This window comes from Colias croceus, chromosome 2 (assembly GCF_905220415.1).
Source record: "Colias croceus chromosome 2, ilColCroc2.1".
Classification (NCBI taxonomy): Eukaryota; Metazoa; Arthropoda; class Insecta; order Lepidoptera; family Pieridae; genus Colias; species Colias croceus.
The window spans coordinates 5,856,736-5,880,452 of record NC_059538.1 but is presented as its reverse complement, the minus strand read 5'-3'; the positions used below and the strand labels follow the sequence as shown (position 1 = coordinate 5,880,452).

Below are 23,717 nucleotides of genomic sequence, written 5' to 3'. Positions count from 1 at the left end.
AATTACAACACAATACCTAGTGTGGGTCATTGACTAAGAATAGGTTTAACAATTTTTACATATTTAAAATTAAATTAAATTAAAAATCTTTATTAACAAAAACACATTTAAACATTACATTGATAATATTAAGATCATAACAGTAGGATTAGTTTACAGAGTGCAGTGATATCCAAACTAGGCTATTGCCTGTATCTTGGATATCAGAAACGGTATACAGGTCCCTTTATATGGCGAATTATATTGTATAGTATAAAAATTATGATAACTAAAAAGGAGTGTGTTTGTGGAGTGAAAAGGTGTGTGGGTGAGAGTGTGTGTGGGAGCGTGTGTGTATGGGTGTGTGTGGGAGTGTGTGTATGGGTGAGTGTGTTAATGTGTAAGTACGTGCATAGGAACCAACATTAAAAATATTATTTAGTGTACATATTATAACTGTTCCAATTTTGTTTCTTACAAAGATTTCAGTTGAGGTTTGCCTTTGTTTTAGTTTTAGTTAATCCTTATGTTTTAAACTAGATCTTCGGTATCGCTGTAAGAGAGTTCGTAAAGCCAAGATTTCGTTATTTTATTGCATTTATTCATATTACAGTACTTCAGAGATTTTATTTTACAAACATTATTGTAGGTGTGAATGAGTGAGTAAGCTGGGCTGCGTCTGGCTAGTTTTGTGTTGTATGCAGGAAGTGGGATACGGAATGTTCTTTTCTTTAGTAGATCTTTGTAATCAGGTCGCGAAACTATCGACTTGTGTGTTAAGCTTACAGCTGATAAAACGTATAATTGTCGAACACGAAGTACTTTAAACTCCCGATACAGTTCGTTCGTAGGGAATCGGAAAGGCTTGTTCAGTGACACTTTGATTAGTGCACGTTGAGCTCTCTCCAACTGCATGAGGTGAGTTTTGGCAGCACTACCCCAGACTGAGATGCTATAATTTATTACAGATTGGCACAGAGACATGTATACTTGTCTTAGAATTTTTGGAGGGGTGCAGTTACGAAGTTTCTTCATTATGAAGATGAGTTTTCTTACTTTTGATGATACTTCTGTTATGTGTTGGTGAAAGTTTAGGTTGGTGTCTAGGGTAACTCCTAAATATTTTATTGAGGGAGTGGTTTCAATGTGATGACAATTACATGTTGAATGAATGAATTTGGGGCTGGTGCAGGAATGAAGTTGGAGAGACTGGTTGGGGAGAAGTCTGGGGTTCGCAGATTTTGAAAAGGGTAAATATTTGGTTTTATTGGAATTTAAAGTGAGTAGATTTTTGTTAAGGGCTTTTGTTATGGTTAATAATCCTGATTCTGCGAACCTGTACGTTTGTTCCCAGTCCGCGCCATGAAAAATTAGAGCAGTGTCATCGGCGTAAGCAATTATGTGGGAGTTTTCTAAAGTCATTTTAAGGATGTCATTGATGTAAATGATAAAAAGGGTTGGACCGAGAACGCTTCCCTGTGGGACACCAAATTCTATTTTTAGTTCGGAGCTAAGTTTATTATCAATTTTTATGCGTTGCATGCGGTCAGTTAAATAGCTCCTAAACCAGTTTAATGACGTGCCTCTAACTCCATTTGCCTCCAGTTTCTTTATGAGTAATCCATGTGATATTGTGTCAAACGCTTTCGCCAGATCTAAAAAGACACTTAGACAGCAGTGTCCGTTTTCTGAGTGCAAGGATATGAGATTGGACAGTAGGGAAATTGCATGATCAGTGGATTTGTTTCTTCGAAAACCGAATTGATTGTTTGAAATTAGTTGATATTTCTCTAAGTAAGAGGTCAGTTTGTTGTTAACAATTTTTTCAAGTGCTTTACCAAGTATGCTTAAAAGAGCTATGGGTCTGTAGTTTTCTGGGAGGCTTTTTGTTCCATTTTTGTAAATTGGTATCACAACTGCGGTTTTCCAGCAATCTGGAAACACTCCGGATTCTATACTTAGATTGAATATGTGTGTAAGAGGAGTGATAATTTCAGGAAGAATGACCTTAATCGTACGGACTGTGAGCTTATCCAAACCGGGGGAGCCGTCATTATTCATGCTAATTATTGTTTTACGTACTTCTATTTCGTCGGTTGGGGAGAGAAAAAAGGATTGCGATGCTGAGCTATGTAATTCATAAGAATTTATTAGTGCTTCTTGCGATATATTTAGTTTATGCAGGATTCGATCAGCTAAAGTTTTCCCGACCGTGGTAAAATATTTATTACAGTTGTTAAGAGAAGTATTTATGTTATTACTAACTTGGAGTAGTTCCATCGGAGGGTTGGAGTGATTTGTGGTTTGACTTATATTTTTAATGGTTTTCCATAGTAATTTTGGGTTAGATTTGTTCTGTTCTATAAGTGTGCTGTTGTATTGTGATTTGACATTTCGAAGTATTTTATTGCAGAAGTTTCTGTATCTTTTATAAATGAGTTGGCGTGTTAGATCACCAGGATGTAGTTTGGTATCTTTATGTAATTTATCTCTATGTGTTATGCATCGAATTAAACCCGGGGTGATCCAAGGCTTTAGGATTGTTCGTCTGCGGCTTACTTTAATTTTGACCGAGTGTTTTTCAATGGTGGTAGTTAATATATTATAAAAAGAGGAGGATGCATCATTGACTTGTGTATACGAAAGAGTTTCCTTCCAATTAGTATTTCTTAGTGAAGTTATGAGGGCGTCTGTGTCAATCTTCGTACGCCATCGTGGTAGTTTTTGTGGTTGCTTTGAGTTTCCTACATGAGCTATGACAATATCATGATCGGTGATACTCGATTTACATATTGCACCATAAAGTTTACCGGTTGCTTTGATGAAAATGTGATCGAGACACGTATTACCCCGTGTGGGTTTTGTGATAGAGGGAAGCAAACAATGTGACGACATGATACAAAGATAATCCATAGATTCTTGAGATGCTGAGTTACAAATATCAATGTTTAAATCGCCAGCCACTATCGCAGTAGGTTTGTTACTTAATGTATGAAGCAGAGTGTCTAAAGAAGAGAGAAACGATGTGTTAACCGGAATGGATGGGGTGCGATAGATTCCTAGTAGCGAGATCTTATGATTAATAATTATCTTTAGGCAATCTGCATTTGTGAGTGAGGAGTGTTCTACAACTGAATTGTGGCATTCTTTAATGAATATTACTACACCACCCGATTTATTTATCTGGTGAGAAGAACGAAACGAATTGTAGCCTGGTAAATTGTCAATTATAGTATTTTCACTTAACCAGCATTCTGTCAAAATTACAGCATCAAATTTATAATGGAACCTACTTAAGTTTAAAACAAAATCATCGAAATTTCGTTGTATGCTTCTAATATTCAAAGATAACACTAAAAATCCGCTTGCTTTAGGTTTCAAGTTAGAGTTATTGAATTTTTCTATAGACTGGTAGGGATGACATTCGATTGAAATGGATTCATCTAATTCATCAGTTACATTAATTAGTGACATGTTAAAGAGGTGAATTTATAACGACAAGGTTTTTTTCTTATATATATTTTGTCATCCCTATAATGCGCTTGAGCATACTTATGGTGATTAATATTATGTGTGTGATTACGAATGCAACGTATTGATGGTAGTGGTAGAAGGTGAGTGTGTGTGTGAGTTATGTGATGTGTAATGTGTGTATTGTAAGTAGTGTGTTTACATATTTTTAATAATTGGAAAGTTACAGTAAGAATAAAAGTGAAAGAAATAATAAAATTAGAAATAAAAATAGTTACATTCTCATAATATAACAAAATTAAAAACAAAATAAATATTTTATATATCGTGCGTTTTGACTTTTGGTTCGCACAGATAAGTGAAGTTTTTAAACAAAGAGTATTAAAACTAAAAATAAAAACAATTGCATTGTCATATAGCGAAGTTAAAAACAAAATATACATTCTATTTAACATGCGTTTTGTCTTTTGGTTCGCACAGACATGTAAAGTATTTAAACAAAGAGTAGTTGTAAAAATAGTTATCGTTCTTATTATATTAATTACATACAAGCTTATTGTCGATTTTAACAAATTATTTACCTCAGAATTTATCTTAATTATATTAATAAAATTAATGAACTTACAATAAATTAAATAAAAAATACGTTTGTGATAGAATATTATACATAATGGGAAGGATAGTACTATTTCAAATGTTGTACGAGTTTCTAGACAGAAAATATTATATTTAAAATTTTTATACCAATTAAAAAAGTATGATATGCGAGTGAGTTTACGAGATTGTTTGATTATTATTAAACGCGTTGTGCAGCTGGTGAAGATCTTCTTGTTTCTTGATGGCGATTGCTGGGTTGCCCTCTTGTTTACGTATGTAAACCACGCCGTTTTTAATCCAACAGTACTTGTAACCACATGCCTTTGTTTGTTGCCGAGCAGCACGAAATAAGTGTCTGTTTTCCTGCGTGAGCCGTTCATTGAAATAAATATCTATATTTTTGTTTGCTGCTGAACCAAGTCCCATGTCTTGAGCGTTAAAGGAGCGCTGCTTCATTTTACCAACTTTTAAAAATTCGTCCCGTTTATTACGACTCAAAAATCGGGCTATTAAAGGTCGAGGTGGCTGTTGTGAGTTGTCTTCGGCGTTGTCAATATTTTGTGAGTGCTTCCGCGGGGGGCCCGCGCGGATGGTGAAATCTAAGTCATATTCTTCTATAGGAATACCTAGTTTTTGGGAGATAACGCGGAATGTATGTGCGGGGTTTTCATTCGGAGTTTCTGGAACGCCTACAATTTCTACTTCATTGCGGAGCTGAGATTGTGCGTTAGTATTCAAGCGGTCTTTAATTTCAGTGATTGCATATTCTAACGTAAGAATTCGTTTTTCTTGACGTTCCAACTTAGTGTCGTACTCATCAAGACGTAGGTTACATTTCTCAATATGGTCAGTAAGGGACATCATTTGGGATTTAATTTCTCCAACAGTTTCTCTGATTAACCTCATCTCGTGAACGATAGCACTGATTGACGCGTCTTTTGAGACATCAGATGAGCAAGTGAGGGGGGTGTTGATATTACTTAGTGTATAGTTGGAGTCTTTCGTCAAGGTTGGAGTCTTGTTTGAATGTTTGGCATCACAAAGTGAGCATAACCAGTTCAGTTTAAAGTCTTCGGATATTTTTTTAAAGTCTGTTATATTAGCACATATTGAGTGAAAGTTTTGTGAACATATAGAGCATTTAATATGATGTTGATTTATTCTTATTATTTTATTACACGCTCCGCAGTTACAAGCCATGTTTTTAAATAATATTTTGTTTCAATTCTATTAATAGAATAACAGTTACTCAAAATTCCTTACTTTTGTAGCGACGCTTCTAATCTGCAACGGATTATTTTCGAAAATAAGAGTCCGTCTCTTTCCCTCGAGGTGAAGTGTGGTGAGGTGGAGCCGCGCGCCGCGACAAATTCGAAGAATATAATTTTGAAATTATTTTAAAATGACGTAAAACACTTCTGCACTTTTACGCAATTTTGATACTTATAACATGAATTTGTAAGACTGTTATGCTGTGAGACAATTTTTTAATAACAGGGACACAAAAAATACGTCCTATCCCTGGAGAGTCTAAAAACCGAATCAAAACTTTTATTTATGTGGACAATTTTGGGACATTTCTGTTTGTTAGTGTTTTTAATTATTTCTTACACAAATATGATTGGTTAAAGGTACTTAACACCCTGTAAAATTTTATGTACTGATTAAAAAATAGTGGTGTATTTTGTGCCATCGCGTTCACGTTCAACATTCCGTGCCAACAGGGTTGCCTGGAAGAGATTGCTTTAAAGCAATAAGGCCGCCTTTTAAAATAAACGTAAATAAACGTTTATTCCAAAATATTATTCTTTTTAATTTGAATAAGGGCCGATTTTTCAATCCTTGGTTAAAACTTATTCGTTGAATAACGTATTAAACTACCATTTCAAATATGTATTCTAATTACCTGTATTTGACAATGTGGTGACATTTTAATAATATCGTTGAATACTTTATTGGACAGGATAAGTTTTAACCAAGGATTGAAAAATCGGCCCTAAATGTATTATTTTCACAAAGCATAGAACTAATGACCTAGGTATTGAACCTCATAATTTGACTTGGCTAGTTTTTAGAACCTCACAAATAATAACATTCAATAACATCAATTTGAGAAGATATATATAAATATGTAGTAGGTAAAAACTAGCCTGATCAAATTATGGGGTTCAATAGGCCATTAGTTGTTTGCTTTGTGGAAATAATTCTATTACTTATTCAAATTAAAAAAGTCATATTTTGGAATAAACCTCTATAAGAGAAAATAAAACAATTGAGTTTTCAGTTCACCTAAGAATTTAATAAATCTTTGTAAATAAATTTCTGGACTGTCTACAGAACTTGGCACACATTTAGATCTCAATTATTTTTTCGGCAATTAGGTCGACGATTGAACTTGGCTCCCATTTTAATTACATTTATGTTTTTGGTGGGATAGTAATATGTCGTCAACTGTTTATTATAGCAAAAAACCTATTTTGTAATTACTCTATTCAATTTTGAAAAAAAGACATTAGAAATCTCCGTTACAACTTTTTCAATAACAGCTCAGTTAATTAAATATTTGTTTATTTATTTTTCACCAATAAGTACCTAGAGTTTAAAAAAAAAGTACCTATCCTATAAGTTGAACCAAATATTAGTATCACTAGTACATAGTTAGTATTTTATTAAGGATATGTACATAGATTTCAAATTTGCTTCTGAATTCTGAATCCTCCTTTTCATCTTTGATAACAAGCCTATATCAAACTCAAACATTCATTTATTCAATTAGACTACTATTTAGTAGCACTTTCGAATCGTCATGACATATTTATTTTTAATATTTACCACCGATTCGGAAAGCAGTATCTATGGAGAAGAACCGGCAAGAAACTCCATAGTTGCTATTTTAAAATCATGTCGATATTACATAATATGTAACTTATATCTAAATACATAATATATCATAATATGCCAAAGAACTGTCCTGTGGCTTTTACGCGACAACCCTACATGGGTTTTTATCGTCCATATATTCCTGAATACTGTAGTACGCTCTCTGAACTAGTACATTTTTAATATAAGTTTTAAATTTAGAACTACTAAACTCTTTAATATTATGAGGAAGTCTATTGTAAAAGCGTATACCTTGACCCATAAATGAATTTTTAACTTTAGCTAATCGGAAAAATGGCATTTCAATTCTATTTCTAATCCTTGTGCCATAACAGTGTCTATCTCCTACTCTTGTGTGTAAGTCGGCGTTTTTGTGTACATGCAAAATATTATTAAATATATATTGTGATGGTACAGTAAGTATACCAGTATTCTTAAAGAGATCTCTTAGTGAGTCCCGAGCACGTAAATTATATATTTTTGTAGAGCGAATGGCTCTTTTCTGTAAGACAAATATATTTTCTATATCCCCCACAGTAGAATTCCATAGGACATAATGCTATGAAAATAGCTGAAATAAACCAATCTAGCCGTATCTTCATCGGTGAGATGCCTTATTTTTTGGACTGCATATGCAGCTGAACTGAGCTTACCTGCAGCGGTGTTGACATTGGCTCCCCACTGTAGTTTCTCGTCCAATGTTAACCCTAGAAGTACAGTAGACCCTGTAGGATGCAATACCTCCCCGTTCAAGGTAATATCTCTGTTCAACTTTTCTATGTTAGGAAGCAAAAATTCAATGGTTTTTTTGGCATTTAATAATAAATTATTGGCAGTAAACCATTCAGATATGTGTAAAAGAGTACTGTTCACTTCGTCAACATTTGGGTCATGCCTATCCACATTAAAAATTAATGAGGTATCATCTGCCAACAGAACTATTTCACACCTATCCTGCAAATAATAGGGAAGATCATTGACATATACCAAGAACAAGAAGGGACCTAAAATTGATCCCTGTGGAACACCAATGTTAATTGAAGCACCGCTAGAACGTTCTCCATCAACAACAACAGTCTGTATCCTATCATGCAGGTATAACGCTATGAGGTTCTGGGCTTTTCCTTTAATTCCATAGTGATTAAGTTTACGCAATAAAGTACAATGTTCAACGCAATCAAATGCCTTGGAGAGGTCACAAAATATCCCCAGAGCATTTTTTGAGTTTTCCCATGCTTTATATATTTATTTTTCCTTCTTTGACCGTGCACTCAAACGGCTAGCATACGTTAGTTTTTGCTCTGTGAAGAATTACTATTTCTTAAAGTTATTTACGTTTAAATTGCAACAAGTACTTTCATAACTTGACAATAAACCAGTGCTGCAGTGAATTACATCAAAAATATCAATAAACAGTGTGTATTTTAAGCGAACTAATATCATTCCGTTCAAAAGTTATATTACAATCGATGTACTGACGTCTGCATGACTTGTGATTTCTACGCGTAGTGCGTGCAATTTGCACGGTTCCGCTCCACGCATAAGCATCAGAACTGCTTGCCTGCCGCGTTGAAGCATAGTCCCCGCCCATTGCGTCAAAGAATAAGCGACGGAACGTAAGTTACTTAGTGCCTTGCCCTTGTGTGCCGCTGTGAGAATCTTTATATAGGGAAAAATCGGAAATATAAGTTAAAGTTTTTGGATTACACTTTTTAAATATATACTATGGCTACTGTATCCGCATTATGGGGATGTTGCACAAATGACGATGATACTGGTGGAAACCAAAAGTGCATTATATGTTCATCGTGTGGAAAGTCATTTCATTATGCCTGCTTATCTATGAAGGTTTCCCCCTACAAATCTAAGGAGGAAAAATCCTGGAACTGCCCTATATGCCTAAGCAAGAACCCAAAAACTTTGAAGAAGGATTCGACTCCTATCCGTAATGTAACCTTGAATAGAGGCAATAAAAGGCAAGCCTCAGGATCCCCACCACCAATTTCTCCGATATCTAATAATGAAGATTTACGTTTAATGATACAGAATATTATAAAAACGGAATTTAGCGAGATGTTAGGTCAATTTAATGTTAGTATTGTCTCCACTATCAATAAAGAACTAATACCAGTCCGTGAGGAAATGAAGGAGCTCGTAAGATCGATGCAGTTTATGAATGCAAGATTTGATGAAATTGAGAAATTACAGCAATCGGCCACTGAAATAACAAAAAAATTAGAAAAAGAAAATACCGAACTTAGAAATTCAATTGATGATTTACTTTTACGAATTAATAACCTGGAGCAACATTCTCGTTCGAATAATCTGGAAATACAATGCATGCCTGAAAAAAGAAATGAGAATCTATACAACATCGTTACTCAACTAGGCAACGTTGTTAATTGCAACATCGGAGAAAAAGATATTTTGCATTGTACTCGCGTTGCTAAGTCCAATAAATCGAATTCTCGCCCACGGTCTATAGTGGTTCAGTTAACGTCAACAAAGATGCGCGATCAGCTGCTTGCCTCGATTCTGAAGTATAACCAAAACAACCCTCACGATAAACTAAACTCTACTCATCTGGGCTGTGAGACACAGAGGTCTCCTGTTTACATAATGGAACACCTTTCGCCAGCCAACAAGGCTCTTCATGCAGCGACCAGAATTAAAGCTAAAGAAATGGGTTACAAATACGTCTGGGTTAGAAATGGTAAAATATTTGTACGTAAAACTGATGGTGCTGAATATATATTGATCAAGAATAGTGTTAGTCTTAGCAAATTAATTTAGCTGAACCTAGATCGTAAGTTTTTCTTTTATTATAACCATGATTGAGACTTAACCTCTACAAAATTCAATAATTTAAAAATCTATTACCAAAATTGCAGGGGCCTTAGAACTAAAACCAACACTTTTTACAATAATATTTCCTGTACCGATTATGATATAATAATCCTAACCGAAACCTGGCTAAATAGCAATATACTTAGTTCTGAACTGGTTGATGATAGGTACGTGATCTATAGGCGGGATAGGGAGACGTCAGGTTTTCACCCAAATAAAGATGGCGGTGGAGTCTTAATTGCTGTTCTAAGGAAATTTAACTCCTACCGTATCGATAGATGGGAAAGTAGATGTGAGGATCTCTGGGTGACTGTTGATGTGCCTTCTAATCACGTCTCAAATCAAGTTATCTTCTGTGCAGTGTACCATCCTCCACCTGTTTCTCTGTCCTCCATCGAACATTTTATTGAGCACTGCAATATAGTCATTGAGTCGACAAAAATGCCAATATGCATAATAGGAGATTTCAATCTAGGTAAAATAAACTGGACCTCTAGATCCCTTAATATATCTCTTCCTAATGTGTGCAAAACATTTCTGGAATTTGTTGATGTTAGTAAACTGTCCCAATTCAACTGTGTAAAAAATATTTCTGGTCGAACTTTGGATCTTGTCCTTTCTTCCTTATCTTCATGCTCAGTAAGTGAACCCTTATTCACTTTGACATCCATTGACGTACTTCACCCTCCGCTTGACATTACACTTATATTTTTAAAGGAACTAAATCTACCTTACAACAAACACAACTTGAAACGTAATTTCTACAAAGCAAATTATAAGAAAATTATAGAGTACCTGAATAGTCTTAATTGGAGTGAAGTTCTTGGTGGGTCTAATGATGTTGATAGCATGGTTCAAATTCTATATGATTTGCTAAATGAGATCATAGCTAAGCATGTTCCAACCAGTAAAACCTCATCGACTCGTTATCCACCATGGTTTAATAAAGGAATGATACGTTCATTAAAAGAAAAGAATAAGTTGAGATTGCGTTATAAGATGTACAAAAATCCAATGGATGAAATTGAATTCAAATTAATAACAAAGAGATGTCAATTACTAGCAAAGGACTTATACAAAAAATATATGGACTCATTAGAATCTAATCTATCGAAGAATCCAAAGCTCTTATGGTCTTATATCAAGTTAAAGCGCGGTGGAACCAGTTCCTATCCCCTGACTATGAGCGATAGCGAGACTTCTTCATCAGATGCTACAACAATATGTAATCTTTTTGCTTCGTATTTTTTATCATCATACACAACTGCTCATGACAGTGTCTCTCGTGTTCCTTATCATCTAGATGCAATTGAAACTAATAGCCAATGCTTAATAATACCGTCACTTGATAGGGACTGCATTCTTAAAAAGTTACAGTCGCTGAATGTCGAAAAAGGTGCTGGTCCTGATGGGATTCCGCCTATTTTTATATCTACTTGTGCGACAGCCCTCGTTGACCCCCTGGTAATAATTTTTAATAAGTCGCTGAAGTCTGGAACTTTCCCAATTCAATGGAAGAAAGCTAAAGTCGTCCCCGTACATAAGTCCGAGAAGAAGGATATAGTCTCAAATTATAGGCCTATTTCAATTATCTCAACATTTGCGAAAGTCTTCGAGTCTTTAATTTGTCCTTACATCCAACAACATTTCAAGCTCTATGTAAGTGATCACCAGCATGGTTTCATTCCATCAAGATCAACAACCACAAACTTGGTGACGTTTACAGAGTCTCTTATCCGAAATATTGACGCAAATAAACAATTTGACGTCATCTATACAGATTTTAGCAAAGCCTTTGATAGAATCTCTCATCCTATACTAGTCTATAAACTTTCTGCATATGGCATCACAGGGTCACTATTAAATTGGATCCAGTCTTATGTTACGAACCGCGAGTTCTTTGTCGTCATGAATGGGTACAGATCCAATAGTCACCACATTTCATCGGGTGCTCCCCAGGGTTCGCACTTAGCACCCGTCCTTTTCAACATCTATATCAACGACCTGCCCCGATGTTTTCAATTTTCTGAATGTTTTATGTATGCCGATGACTTAAAATTTGCCAGAGCTATTGAGGAACCGAATGACATTGCGCTACTTCAGGACGATTTAAATAGGCTTACTCAATGGTGTTATCAAAACAAAATGCAACTAAATCCAAAAAAATGCTACCATGTAAGTTTTTCCCGTAAAAATTTAACCTTTCGATCGCAGTATCTAATTGGTAATGAACTAATTCAAAATGTTGACACAATCCGAGATTTGGGAGTAATTTTTGATAAGAAAGTAACCTTTGTACCTCATATTGATCATGTCATTAAGAAGTGATCCCGAATGTTAGGCTTCCTAATCCGAAACACTAAGGACTTTATCCGTGAGCGTACAAAAATTATGCTATACAATAGCTTAGTACGAAGTATTATGGAATACTGTAGTATCGTTTGGAGGCCGCACTTTGCCACTCACATGTTGAGATTGGAAAGGGTCCAGAAACGTTTTTTATGGCACTTAGCTTTTTTTAATGGGAAAGCTAAGCAGCTGTCCTCTTATAAGGAGCGTCTCGGCTTTTTCGGAATGATCTCTCTATCGACCCGCTATAATGTCAGCGATGTGTTGTTTCTCTTTAAAATTCTTAGAAATAAAATTAACTGTCCAGGCATATTGCATCTGATAAATTTTCGCGTTCCATCCAAGTACCCACGTAAATGTATTACTCCGTTGTGTCCGCCACTACGAAGAACGGTTCTAGGGGCAAATTCCCCTATCGGCAGATTAACTAAATCTCTAAACGAATACAGTGATCTAATAGATATAAATGCAGACAGTGTGGTTAAGTTTTATAATGCTTCTCTCAAATATTTCAAGGAAAAATAATTGTACCAAATAATGTATTTATTTAATTGTAGCTTTTTTATTGTTATTGTTATTTTAATTTTTTTTCTTTAATTTTAATATTGTAATGTAATTAATTGAATGACGATTTTATCTTAATATTAATATGAATGTTTAAATTATTTATAAATGGATATTTTTCTTATGTTTGTTCACTATATTTTTGTGTAGATATTATAAAAAAAAATTGAATTTTTGTGTTGGTTTTTTTTAAGCTTTTTAATATTATATTTGAAAATTGTAAATTAAATGCCGATTTTATCTTAACTTGAATATTTACATTGTTTAAATAGATATTTTGTCTGTCGAACTTTATTTTTATGTAGATATTATATTATATTATTAATATTATAAAAAATGAATTTTTATGTTGGTTTTTAAATTTTTATGTACTTTAATTTAATATTTTAAAATTGTAATTTTTGTATGCCGATTTTATTTTAATATGACTTACATTAGTTTTTAAATAGATATTCTGTTGATAATTTGTTAAACGTTATCTTGTGTATTTATCAGTTTTTTTTTTTTTTTTAATGTTCATAAGTCATAACCGTTTTCAAAAGCATGTAGTGTTAGCCTGTAAGTAATTGTTACACTTGATAAGTTAAATTGTATTTTTCCTTTCATGCCATATATAGTGTAAACAATTGTTGGCTATCCTTGGTAAATAAATAAATAAATATTTGTGTTTGAAGTGCAACTCCAGCATCTGTGGTTGAGCGCCCCTTTGTGAAACCAAACTGTTTGGTGTGAAGTAAATTATTAGATGCAAAATGACTAGTCAATTGGTTTAATATTAACTTCTCGAATATCTTACTTAATGTTGGTAAAATAGAGATATGTCTATAATTATTACAGTCTTCTTGATCGCCCTTCTTAAATAGAGGTATAACTTTACTAAGCTTTATCGGCTCATGTACTTATTTACCTAGGAAATAGAGTCCGCATTAGTCAAAAACCTAGCCAATAACCACATCAACAAAGTCTAATATATAAAAATCTATGAAAAACGACGTGTGGCACTCGGGGACTGCCGCGGTAAAGCTATTGCATGCTATGCCTTCAAGCCACACCTCCGCCCGTCGGAGTGGGGAGCGTGAGGTTTTTTCGTTACGGAATTTCTCGATTCGGTCCCCGCGCTCAAGGCCCGCGATAGAAGCTATGCAATAGCTTAAAAAGAAAAACATTTAACGATATTCACTATTTTTTTAATATTCTAATTAAACATGTTCTCCCCGATGTGGAATCTTGCATGTTAAGGTCCCGTTTCTTGTTATAAAATGTCTCATTGCGATATGAGGTCCTGTGTTCATTGGAAGTGTTCGTAAAGTTGTTGATCAGCAAGTAGTTAATATACAATCTAATTATTAACAATAATCAGAGTAGTCAGCATTTACATTAGTTGTCATTTATAATCATGAACTTTTTACATAGACCTACCTACCTATTCTTATTTGGCCAAGATAGTAAAAAACCGTAAGATTTATTATCTAATTTGCGAGATTGTAATCTGTCGACAATTTATGATCCGGAATACTTGAAATTTAACAGAATATCCTTTTTTCACTACAGTATAATGCGAATGGGTATGACCGCGAAAAATTGTACCGTTACATTCATGACATCATAACAAACGTTACATACATGACTGAATGTTACTTACATGACCATTATAAAGCTTAGTACATATAACAGTCATCTTTTCTTCCTAGCATTTTTATTTTCATACAAAAATTAATGTTCATTTAATTTTCCGTTTGAATATTATAAACTCTACGCCTCCCAAAAATTACGTAAACAAGAAGTGAACGAGAGGGGGAAGGGGGTGTCGCGTCGACCATCCGATAATGAATAGAACATAGACTTACAAATGTTAGGAGAGTACAATAAAAGTTTAAAAAATCATTTAAAAATAATTTATTGCGTTATGCCAAAAGTCATAGAACAATTAATGTTGTTACTTATGATGTTAGCTATCTTGTCCTACGAGGTTGCTGGTGTTTTTCAAGTAACCCTGTATAGACAATGATATTTTAGACCAATCCAATGATATCTTGCACATCAAAATCTGTTTAGCCGTTTAGATTTGAAAATATTTCGCGCAATTTTTTAATAGACCTATGTGTTCTAAACTTAACAATATGTCATGACTGTAACGTAACACATTTCGTTACACATCGTTATAATCATGACAAAAAATGCGTGCGACATAACCTTAAATTAAAATTACTACTCGATTGTGAATGCTAAGACCCACGAAGTAGTCTGATTCTTTAGTTTTATAGTAAACCTACGTAAAGATTTATAATAATAAGACAGAATATATTATATACTTACCTCGCAATCGAACACTTTAAATACACTTTTTTCGAGCGACAAATCTCACATCAACACAAAACACCATTTCACTCAAAGAAAAAAAAGGCTGCCTTTGTTTTTTAAATGTTGCCAGCATGCCAACAGTGTTGCCACACAGGAAAATTATAGAAGGATTCTGATAATTCTTAAAGTATGGCAGTTAGAGACGTTACATACGTGACGTTACACACGTATAAAAAAAGTGGACAGTTTTTAAAATAATAATAAAAAATCGATTAAGGCTTTGTGTATTAAAAGATTTTTATGTACATGTTGCATAAGAATCGAATAACTTAAATTTTTCATAAAAATGCGAGGCAGTCATACCATTTCGTAGGGGTTATCAGTTTTTGTCACAAGGGTGTTAGGTGGACAAATGTTTTTTATATGGAAATAAAAGTGGAGCCAGTAAAAAAAATATAAAATAAAATATTTCTGCAAGAGATAGATTGAGTTTTATGAAATAATCTAAAAGAACACAAGCAAACCTTTCATTACATATCTATAAAAACACTTATTGTCAAAAAACGTTGATGCTATATGAGAAATAAAATGGGAACATTGAAAAAATAATTAATGTACAATTTTTCGCGGTTATACCCGAATACCGAATTGCTAGAATTTACTTTCTCTAACCTATATTCCCATATTCCCTTAAGGCGCGTGATGAAAAAATTTTCTTGGCCCGTTTTTGATCGTCCATAACAATTAACATGGTAGGTAGATGGCAGCATTTTTGCTTTGGGATAAAATATAACTCAAGGTCACTCATTTACGTGCAAAGATTCATTCAATTTATGAATGTACGAACGTTAGTAAGTAGCTGTTTGATTGAATCGCTAAATATCATTCAGGCAGTTAATTAAACGGGGTCGTTTAATAAATAGGTAGCATTGGCTGATTAAGATAATCGGCCACCACATAAACTAAGTACATAATATATGCATAATTCAATGCCTTTGTAACTACGTAAACCAATCAAAAATGGCTCTGACTTTTTGCAAGAAACATTATTTAGGATGATGATTTAAAATGTATACTGATGCCTTATACCCCCGCCACACTATGCTCATCGTCCTGCTCATCGCGCTGCCGTTATTCGCCTCGATATTGCCGTCTGGCCACACACTGCTCTACTCGCGCGATTAATCGCGACGCTCTTCAGTTCGCACTCGTATTGCCGGTCCTTTGACTCGCGCGCAAAAGCCGACAAAATAGGGAGCAGTGAGCAGGACGATGAGCACGACGAGTGGCATGACGAGTAACGTGGCCACACTACGTCCCTGCCTACTTTCCTCGTCACTTCCCATACCACTCGTCGAGTCGTGTGGCTGGGGTATTACGTTAAACAAATGATTTGATGTACTTTATAAATTGCTCACCGAGTTATTCACAAAATAATCACTACTATTTGCTCATTAATTAATATTTCCTCCGGAGAGCTTAAGTTATCGCTCATTGTATGTATTAAACCGTATGGTGAGTGTGCGGTTTGTTATGGGCTATTTCAGTGATACTCTGTATTATCGCTCATTTACTGATGACTGTAATTATTAATAAATAATCTTATTGTGGTTAAGTTTGATAATAAATGGAATATAAAAATAGTATTTCGTAAAGCAATGTCAATCAGTTGAGAATCTTTGCGCCTTGTATAGGTCCAATTATAATTTATTATCATGGTGGGAACTAAATTATTATTGCTAGCACTGCAACTGCTACCACTGCTTGCATTTGGTAAGTTTTATACGCGAGTTTTAAACTGATATAAACATCATATTATATTTAAACATTTTTGTTATTTACCACCGAGTCTTTTTTATATGGAATGCTCAAAATACTGGTTGGAGTAATTTAAGCCCATTCAGTACAAGATTACGAGTTACATACAATTGAAATCAAGTAACGAGTTTACAATTTTTTATGTTTATATTTCTCTTTCAGAGGTACCTAAGCCTACAGCTGATTGCCCTAGACAATATGGTTACTTCCCATCGCCTTCTAGCGATTGCGGAAAATATATCAAGTGTCAAAAAGGCAAAGCTACAGAAACGACTTGTCCAGCTGGCCTCGCATTTAACCCCGTAATCGCTTTATGTGATTTGCCAGCTAACGTTCCTTCCTGCAATCCAGATGGTATTTATTATTTATACTACTTATTAAAGTGAAACTTTTATTACATCGTCTCAAACTTTTTGATCTGTGTAGCGCATGTCGCGCGATAATTATCGCAGTTGTACGATAATTATCGTACAACTGCGATAATTATCGTAAGTTTCACTTTTACCGTGGTTTCATAAAACCACACAACATTTTAATAAAAAGTAATTCATACTTTTTACGGCTACTACAAATAATAACGTTCAATAACATCAATTTGAGAAGATATATATAAATAGTATAGGTAAAAACTAGCCTGATCAAATTATGGGATTGGGGTTCAATAGGCCATTAGTTGTTTGCTTTGTGAAAATAATTCTATTATTCAAATTAAAAAAGTCATATTTTGTAATAAACGTTGTTCTATATGGGAAAATAAAACAATTGAGTTTTCAGTTCACCTAAGAATTCAATACATCTTTATAAATACATTTCTGGACTGTCTACAGAACTTGGCACACATTTAGATCTCAATTATTTTTTCGGCAATTAGGTCGACGATTGAACTTGGCTCCCATTTTAATTACTTACATTTATGTTTTTGGTGGGATAGTAATATGTCGTCAACTGTTTATTATAGCAAAAAACCTATTTTGTAATTACTCTATTCAATTTTGAAAAAAAGACATTAGAAATGGGTGGAAACTAATTAATTATTGCTAGCCTTTTGCCAGCACTGCAACTGCTACCACTGCTTGCATTCGGTAAGTTTTATACGTGAGTTTTATAACTATAAACATCATATTATATTTAAATATTTTTGTTATTTACCACCGAGTCTTTTTATAGGGAATGCTCAAAATACTGGTTGGAGTAATTTAAGCCCATTTAGTATAACATTACGAGTTACATACAATTGAAATCAAGTAACGAGTTGTCAATTTTTATGTTTATATTTCTCTTTCAGAGGTACCTGCGCCTACAGCTTATTGCCCTAGTCCATATGGTCACTTCCCATCGCCTTCCACCGATTGCAGAAATTATATCAATTGTCAAAAAGGCAAAGCTACAGAAATGACTTGTCCAGCTGGCCTCGCATTTAACCCCGTAACCGATGTATGTGATTGGCCAGCTAACGTTCTTTCCTGCAATCCAGATGGTATTTATTATTTTATACTACTTATTAATAAAAAGTACTTTTTACGGCTACTACTTAAATAAGTATAAACTAATACGTTATGTTCTTATTCCAGATTTCCATGGAGTCATATGTCCTGCACCAGAAATTGATGAAAACGGAAAACCTTCAGACTTCATTTACAAATTCAGGTAGGTTTTTACTTTAATATTATAATGAATTTATATTGTTAGGTGCGCCACAACATTTTGGTATGTAAAAGTAATAATTCCACATCTAATTCGATTAAACCTTTTTCTAGACAAGGCAAAAGCTGCAAACGTTACATCGCGTGTCAACAAGGGAAGCAACGTCTGCTCAGTTGTGATGATGGATTCTCTTACGATGATGCTACCCAGAGTTGCATTGACTCAGATTTGGTCACAGATTGCACATAAATAAATACCGATATTATGTTAACACTTATTAAAATACATGAAAACAATATTATTAACTTCTTTTTTTTTCGTGCCTCGTCGATGTCCTAAGAGGTATAATAATACCTAGTGCACACTACAATTTTTGCGTTTCTAGACACCTGTGGTATAAAATCTTAAACTCGCGTCAGGACACGTGGCCTGATCGAAAAAGCGTAAGACGGATGTTTTTTGTTTTTTTAAGCCCTTACCTATATAGGTATAGGTATTCCATGCGTAAGACGGATACCATTCCAAAATATCAAACATGCTGAACGTTAATAATCAAGTTTTCACTTCTGCCGGCACTCCCGGAGTGCAACCCATCTTTTTTTTTAACCTATGAAGTCTCATAAGTTGAGGAAAAAAAATTTGGCTGGAAGCTCGTGTCTTTTTTTTTATCTCAACTTGAAGTTCGTTGTCCGTAGCAAAAACGGAACTAACACGAAACAATTTTAGGGCGATGATTTTTGATGATTTTAAAGGTTCGCTTTCTCCGAAAGCTTGCACTGCTTGCCTTTAAAATACTTTTGGGAGGGAAGCACCTCATTTGAGCACTGTAAGGCATTGATATGCTGAATTTCATCGCGGCCGTATTTCTCTCCATGATGGAATTCGTGATGGTCGACCCTCAACTGCGATCACGGAGGAAAATATGGCTACCGTCGAACGACTAATTTAAGAAAATTGCCATATCACTTATTAGGAGATTCGAGGACATTTGGGGATTGGTATGAACCAAATTCAGAAAATTTTACATGAAAATTTCAAAGTTAGGAAGCTTGGTTGCCGGTGGATTGCTCCCAAACTCACTCCAGAACAAAAACGACATCGAGTAGATTGGTGTTCAGAAATGCTATTAAAGTACAACTACGGACATTCTAATGCCGTGTATAATATCGTGAAAGGATATGAAATATGAATATACAGTTATATTCCAGAAACTAAAACACCTATTCTTTGTGAGTGTTTGAAAGTGATAGCAATCCAACCAAATTGAAGCAGGCGAGAAGGGACGGCAAACAAATTATTGCATTATTTTTCTCTACGACGAATCCTGTCTGCACTATCCCACTTGAGTAACAAAACGAGTGTTACACCACTATTTGTTTGCCCAATGTCTTACAAAAAATAAGAGAAAAGCCACCTAGAAGTCGCATCTTGTTGCACCATGACAGTGCTTCGGCGCACACCGCGAACAAAACAAAGTCATTTTTGGCTTCCGAAAACATGGAGCACGTGACTCATGCCGCACGCAGTCCTAACCTAGCACCTTGCGATTTCTTCCTTTTCCCAAAAATCTATGATTCAATGAGTGGTTCGACATTTACGTGGCCAGAAGAGGCCGTGATTGCTTTCAAACAGCACGCTGAAAACATACCCTCAGACCAATGCTACTCATGTTTCCAGAAATGGTTTGAACGGATGAAAAAGTGTTTTAAATGTAACGGAGAATACTTTAAAAAGTATTAAATATAATATCATCATCATCAGCCCATATACGTTCCCACTGCTGGGACACGGGCCTCCTATGAGGGTACAGGCCATAATCCACCACGCTGGCCAAGTGCGGGTTGGCGGAATATAATATCAGACAAATAAATTGTTTTATTTATTAGTTACGCAAAACTTTCAGTGTGGCCCACGTAAGTATTATACTTACAAATTATAAAGCAAAATAGTATTCATGTCGCCGTCATCATTCGATTGAATAACGACATTTAATTGAATGACTCGGCCGAGCGTCAACGTCCAACTCAGTCCAACTACAGTAGGTACTCCCAAACTGATAATGCCTGTGAATAATGCGCATAGAAAAATTCGTCACTGTTCGGCAACTGTCATATTCCCCGAGCCTCCGAAGATGATATATATATAGAGTGGTTAAATGTATTTTCTTCATGCATAGTTTATTAGAATTACTTATGAGTTTTATTGTGATTTTATGGTAAAAGAGATAAGTAACGAAATTTGTTTCGATAATTCAATGTACGTTAATATCGAGGATAAGCCACACGATTGCGAATATATATTTGTTGTAATGATTTACTTGGAAAATTCTATACTTAGAACTATTAAAGTGTCTTACTGAAGCTGGTGTAATGATGTATGTATGGAAGGTTAAAATAAGACAAAGTTTATATTTAAAAAAAGATTTTCAAACACTTGTTTACACTTAAATTGTAGAAATCTAATCATCAAAATCTCAGTCCAAAGGATTTACAGAATCAGGGATTATCTCTATTTCTGATATCGTAGAATGATTACAACTTTCATTAAGCTCTTATTAATTTTCAATTTCCCCACTTCTATCTCCTACCTGTGTAAATAATCATTTTATCGGAAAATTCAACTTAGAAACAAAACTAAGAAGGGTATGTAACAGCAACTCTATATAATACCATAAAGAGATAATACGTGCGGTCACCACCAATTTATAAAGACGACTGACGGATTTTTGAATTTTTTGACTGACGTCTGACAGGCTACCGTCACCTATCGCCTGAATTGTTTTCGATTGTGTATGACTATGAATTGACTCCTATTTCTTTTGAACAAGGTGCAAGATGCAAGTGCATTGTTTAGGACACTTACGATTCAATGATTCGGGGTGATTCGGGTGTTTCTGGAAATACGATAATTAGCGAAGATCTGCATGCGCATTATTAATTTTGGAGTACTGTACATAGTTAGGATTGTAACACAGCTCTTGGAAGTTTGAACAGAGCGGATTTATTGCTCTAGCCTCTTCAAGAAACAAAAATATATTAATGATGACTAGCGTAGCGTTCATACTATCGTAAATTTAATAACTAAATCAGATAGATTATGAATATTATGAGTAGGTATTTTCGAATCAGCGACTGCAGAACTTATCTACAATTTAATTCAACATCGTTTTACATATATTATTAAAATATGTCATGATATCGTTAAGCCTTCGTGTGTGTTACGATATTGCACAAATAATACAAATAATACGGAAAAGTGCGAAGGAATAACTTTCATCGGTAAGTACCTAACTAGATAAGATTTTGTTCGTGGTGTCTCCTCCATACGTAGTAATATTATCTCAATGGTGGGAGATAGTTATGTAGTTTTTGTCGATAGGGGTTGGGTACTTAGATCATTAAGTAATTTAGATAAATTACTTAGATCATTAAGTAATTTAGATAAATTACTTAATGATCTAAGGTTGGGCACTAAAAGGAACTGAAATATAAATCACAGATAAGACAACCTATCTTTCTTGGAATAAATAGGATTCTACGAACTATATTTTGCTTTCTCGTAGAATACAAATATGAAATATCTTACTTCTGAAATTGATGCGTTTCACTTTAAAACAAATAAAAAATGAGCGTGCAGTTACGCCATATGGCGTATGTTGAGCTGAACATACCTAAGTGATGTAGGCGGTGTCGTCTCCATATGTATATCTCAATGTCTCCCACAGACATAATTATAAATTCCTCAAATAGGTACCTACTTACCTATGTTTGTGATATTTGTGACATCTCTTGTACCACCAATGCAAACTTAGCACCCCATCAATGGAATTTTGGGTCGAAAATGACCTTGATCGATAGGTCTCCGTTAGGTCCTTTAAGGTCCCACAATTTTTTCGTAAGGTCCCCTTTAGTTTTTTTTTTATATTTTTTTTAAATTTTGGGTATAAAAAAATACACTTTAGCACCCCATCCATAGAATTTTGGGTCAAAAATGACCTTAATCGATAGGTCTCCGTTAGGTCCTTTAAGGTCCCACAATTTTTTCGTTAGGTCCCCTTTAGTTTTTTTATAAATATATTTTTTTTAATTTTGCGTATAAAAAAATTACATTTTAGCACCTCATCCATAGCAAAATTGGCGAATTTTATCAAAATCGTATTCTTAAAATCGTATTCTTTACCGTTAGGTCCGTATAGGTCCATCATTGAAATTGTTAAATTATTTATTTTATTAAAATTATAAAATAATTAAAACCTGCGCATGCGCCTTGGAGCATTAAGGCATGCGCACATCATACATAAACAGCGTGAAATTTAAATTAGTATCGTTTCATTTATTTAATAAATCAATTGTTCTGAGAGTGCTTATTTATTAAAAACCTACTTTTCAACCTTAGAAGGCTTAGATCATTAAGTATGATGGATGGATGGATGGATGGAGTACGCTGGCAAATTTTCTAACTAAACTTTCTGCCGATTTTGGTGCGGGGAGGGTAACTCACACTATGAAACACAATCACACATTCACAAAAATAATTTGTGTCTTTAAAAACTCAAACTATTACAAAATTGACACACTAGCATATTTTTGCACACATACGTCATCGATCACACAAAAAAATCTCTGTACATATATTACAAAAATAATAATTTTGTTGAAATTAGAAATAAACATTAATATTATATTCATAAAAACTACTACACAGGTCATTTGTAACGTTTTCATCATTATTATATGCATACGAAAAAACAATAAAAAGCCATTTTATTTGTATTTGAATATGTATTCATTCATCACAACACATTTCAATAAAATAAATATGTCTCTAAGAACATTATCAAAAGTAGTAGGTACTAAAAGTTTATGATAGTCTGAACGAAATGACATAAATATATTATAATCTGAAACATACGCAATATTAATACATAGGTACATATAAACAAATTACATAATAGAAAGGTTACAAGATTAAACATTACAAAAAACGGCTAAATGCGAGTCGGACTCACGCACGAAGGGTTCCGTACCATTAAAATGTTCTGCCAGTTAAAAGTAACGGAGCGAAAATTTTAAGAAATATATACTAATTACAAAATAAACATTATACTCCTTTTTGTGCAGTTGTGTAAAATTTTAATATAATAAAGATTATTTCTCATCTCATTTCAAATAATTATACATACAAAAATATTTTTTTATCGACAACGATAGCTAGAAGTAGTCCGTCACTAAGAAAGTCGTAAAAATTTACGATCTTTTAAGCGACGA

General features: G+C 34.2%; 2 protein-coding genes across 2 annotated transcripts; one reads left to right on the top strand and one right to left on the bottom strand.

Moving 5' to 3' along the window:
* Positions 1-4,224: 4,224 nt before the first annotated feature.
* Positions 4,225-4,953, bottom strand: LOC123700002. The gene has a single exon (XM_045647093.1). It carries the CDS (start codon positions 4,951-4,953, stop codon positions 4,225-4,227), a length of 729 nt encoding a protein of 242 aa, XP_045503049.1.
* Positions 4,954-16,567: 11,614 nt separating this feature from the next.
* LOC123702871 (peritrophin-1-like) lies at positions 16,568-18,751 on the top strand. The gene is made up of 5 exons (XM_045650707.1): positions 16,568-16,761; positions 16,969-17,160; positions 18,092-18,283; positions 18,378-18,453; positions 18,564-18,751. Exons 1-5 carry the CDS (start codon positions 16,704-16,706, stop codon positions 18,697-18,699), a joined length of 654 nt encoding a protein of 217 aa, XP_045506663.1. The 5' UTR covers positions 16,568-16,703; the 3' UTR covers positions 18,700-18,751.
* The last annotated feature ends 4,966 nt before the right edge of the window (positions 18,752-23,717 follow it).

Excerpts from the sequence above, each read along its gene's own strand:
- LOC123700002 (XM_045647093.1), bottom strand. The coding sequence starts at position 4,953 with ATGAGGTTAATCAGAGAAACTGTTGGAGAAATTAAATCCCAAATGATG.
- LOC123702871 (XM_045650707.1), top strand. The coding sequence starts at position 16,704 with ATGGTGGGAACTAAATTATTATTGCTAGCACTGCAACTGCTACCACTG. Across the intron at positions 16,762-16,968 it reads GCTACCACTGCTTGCATTTG|AGGTACCTAAGCCTACAGCT; the intron begins GTAAGTTTTATA and ends TTTCTCTTTCAG. Across the intron at positions 18,454-18,563 it reads GACTTCATTTACAAATTCAG|ACAAGGCAAAAGCTGCAAAC; the intron begins GTAGGTTTTTAC and ends ACCTTTTTCTAG.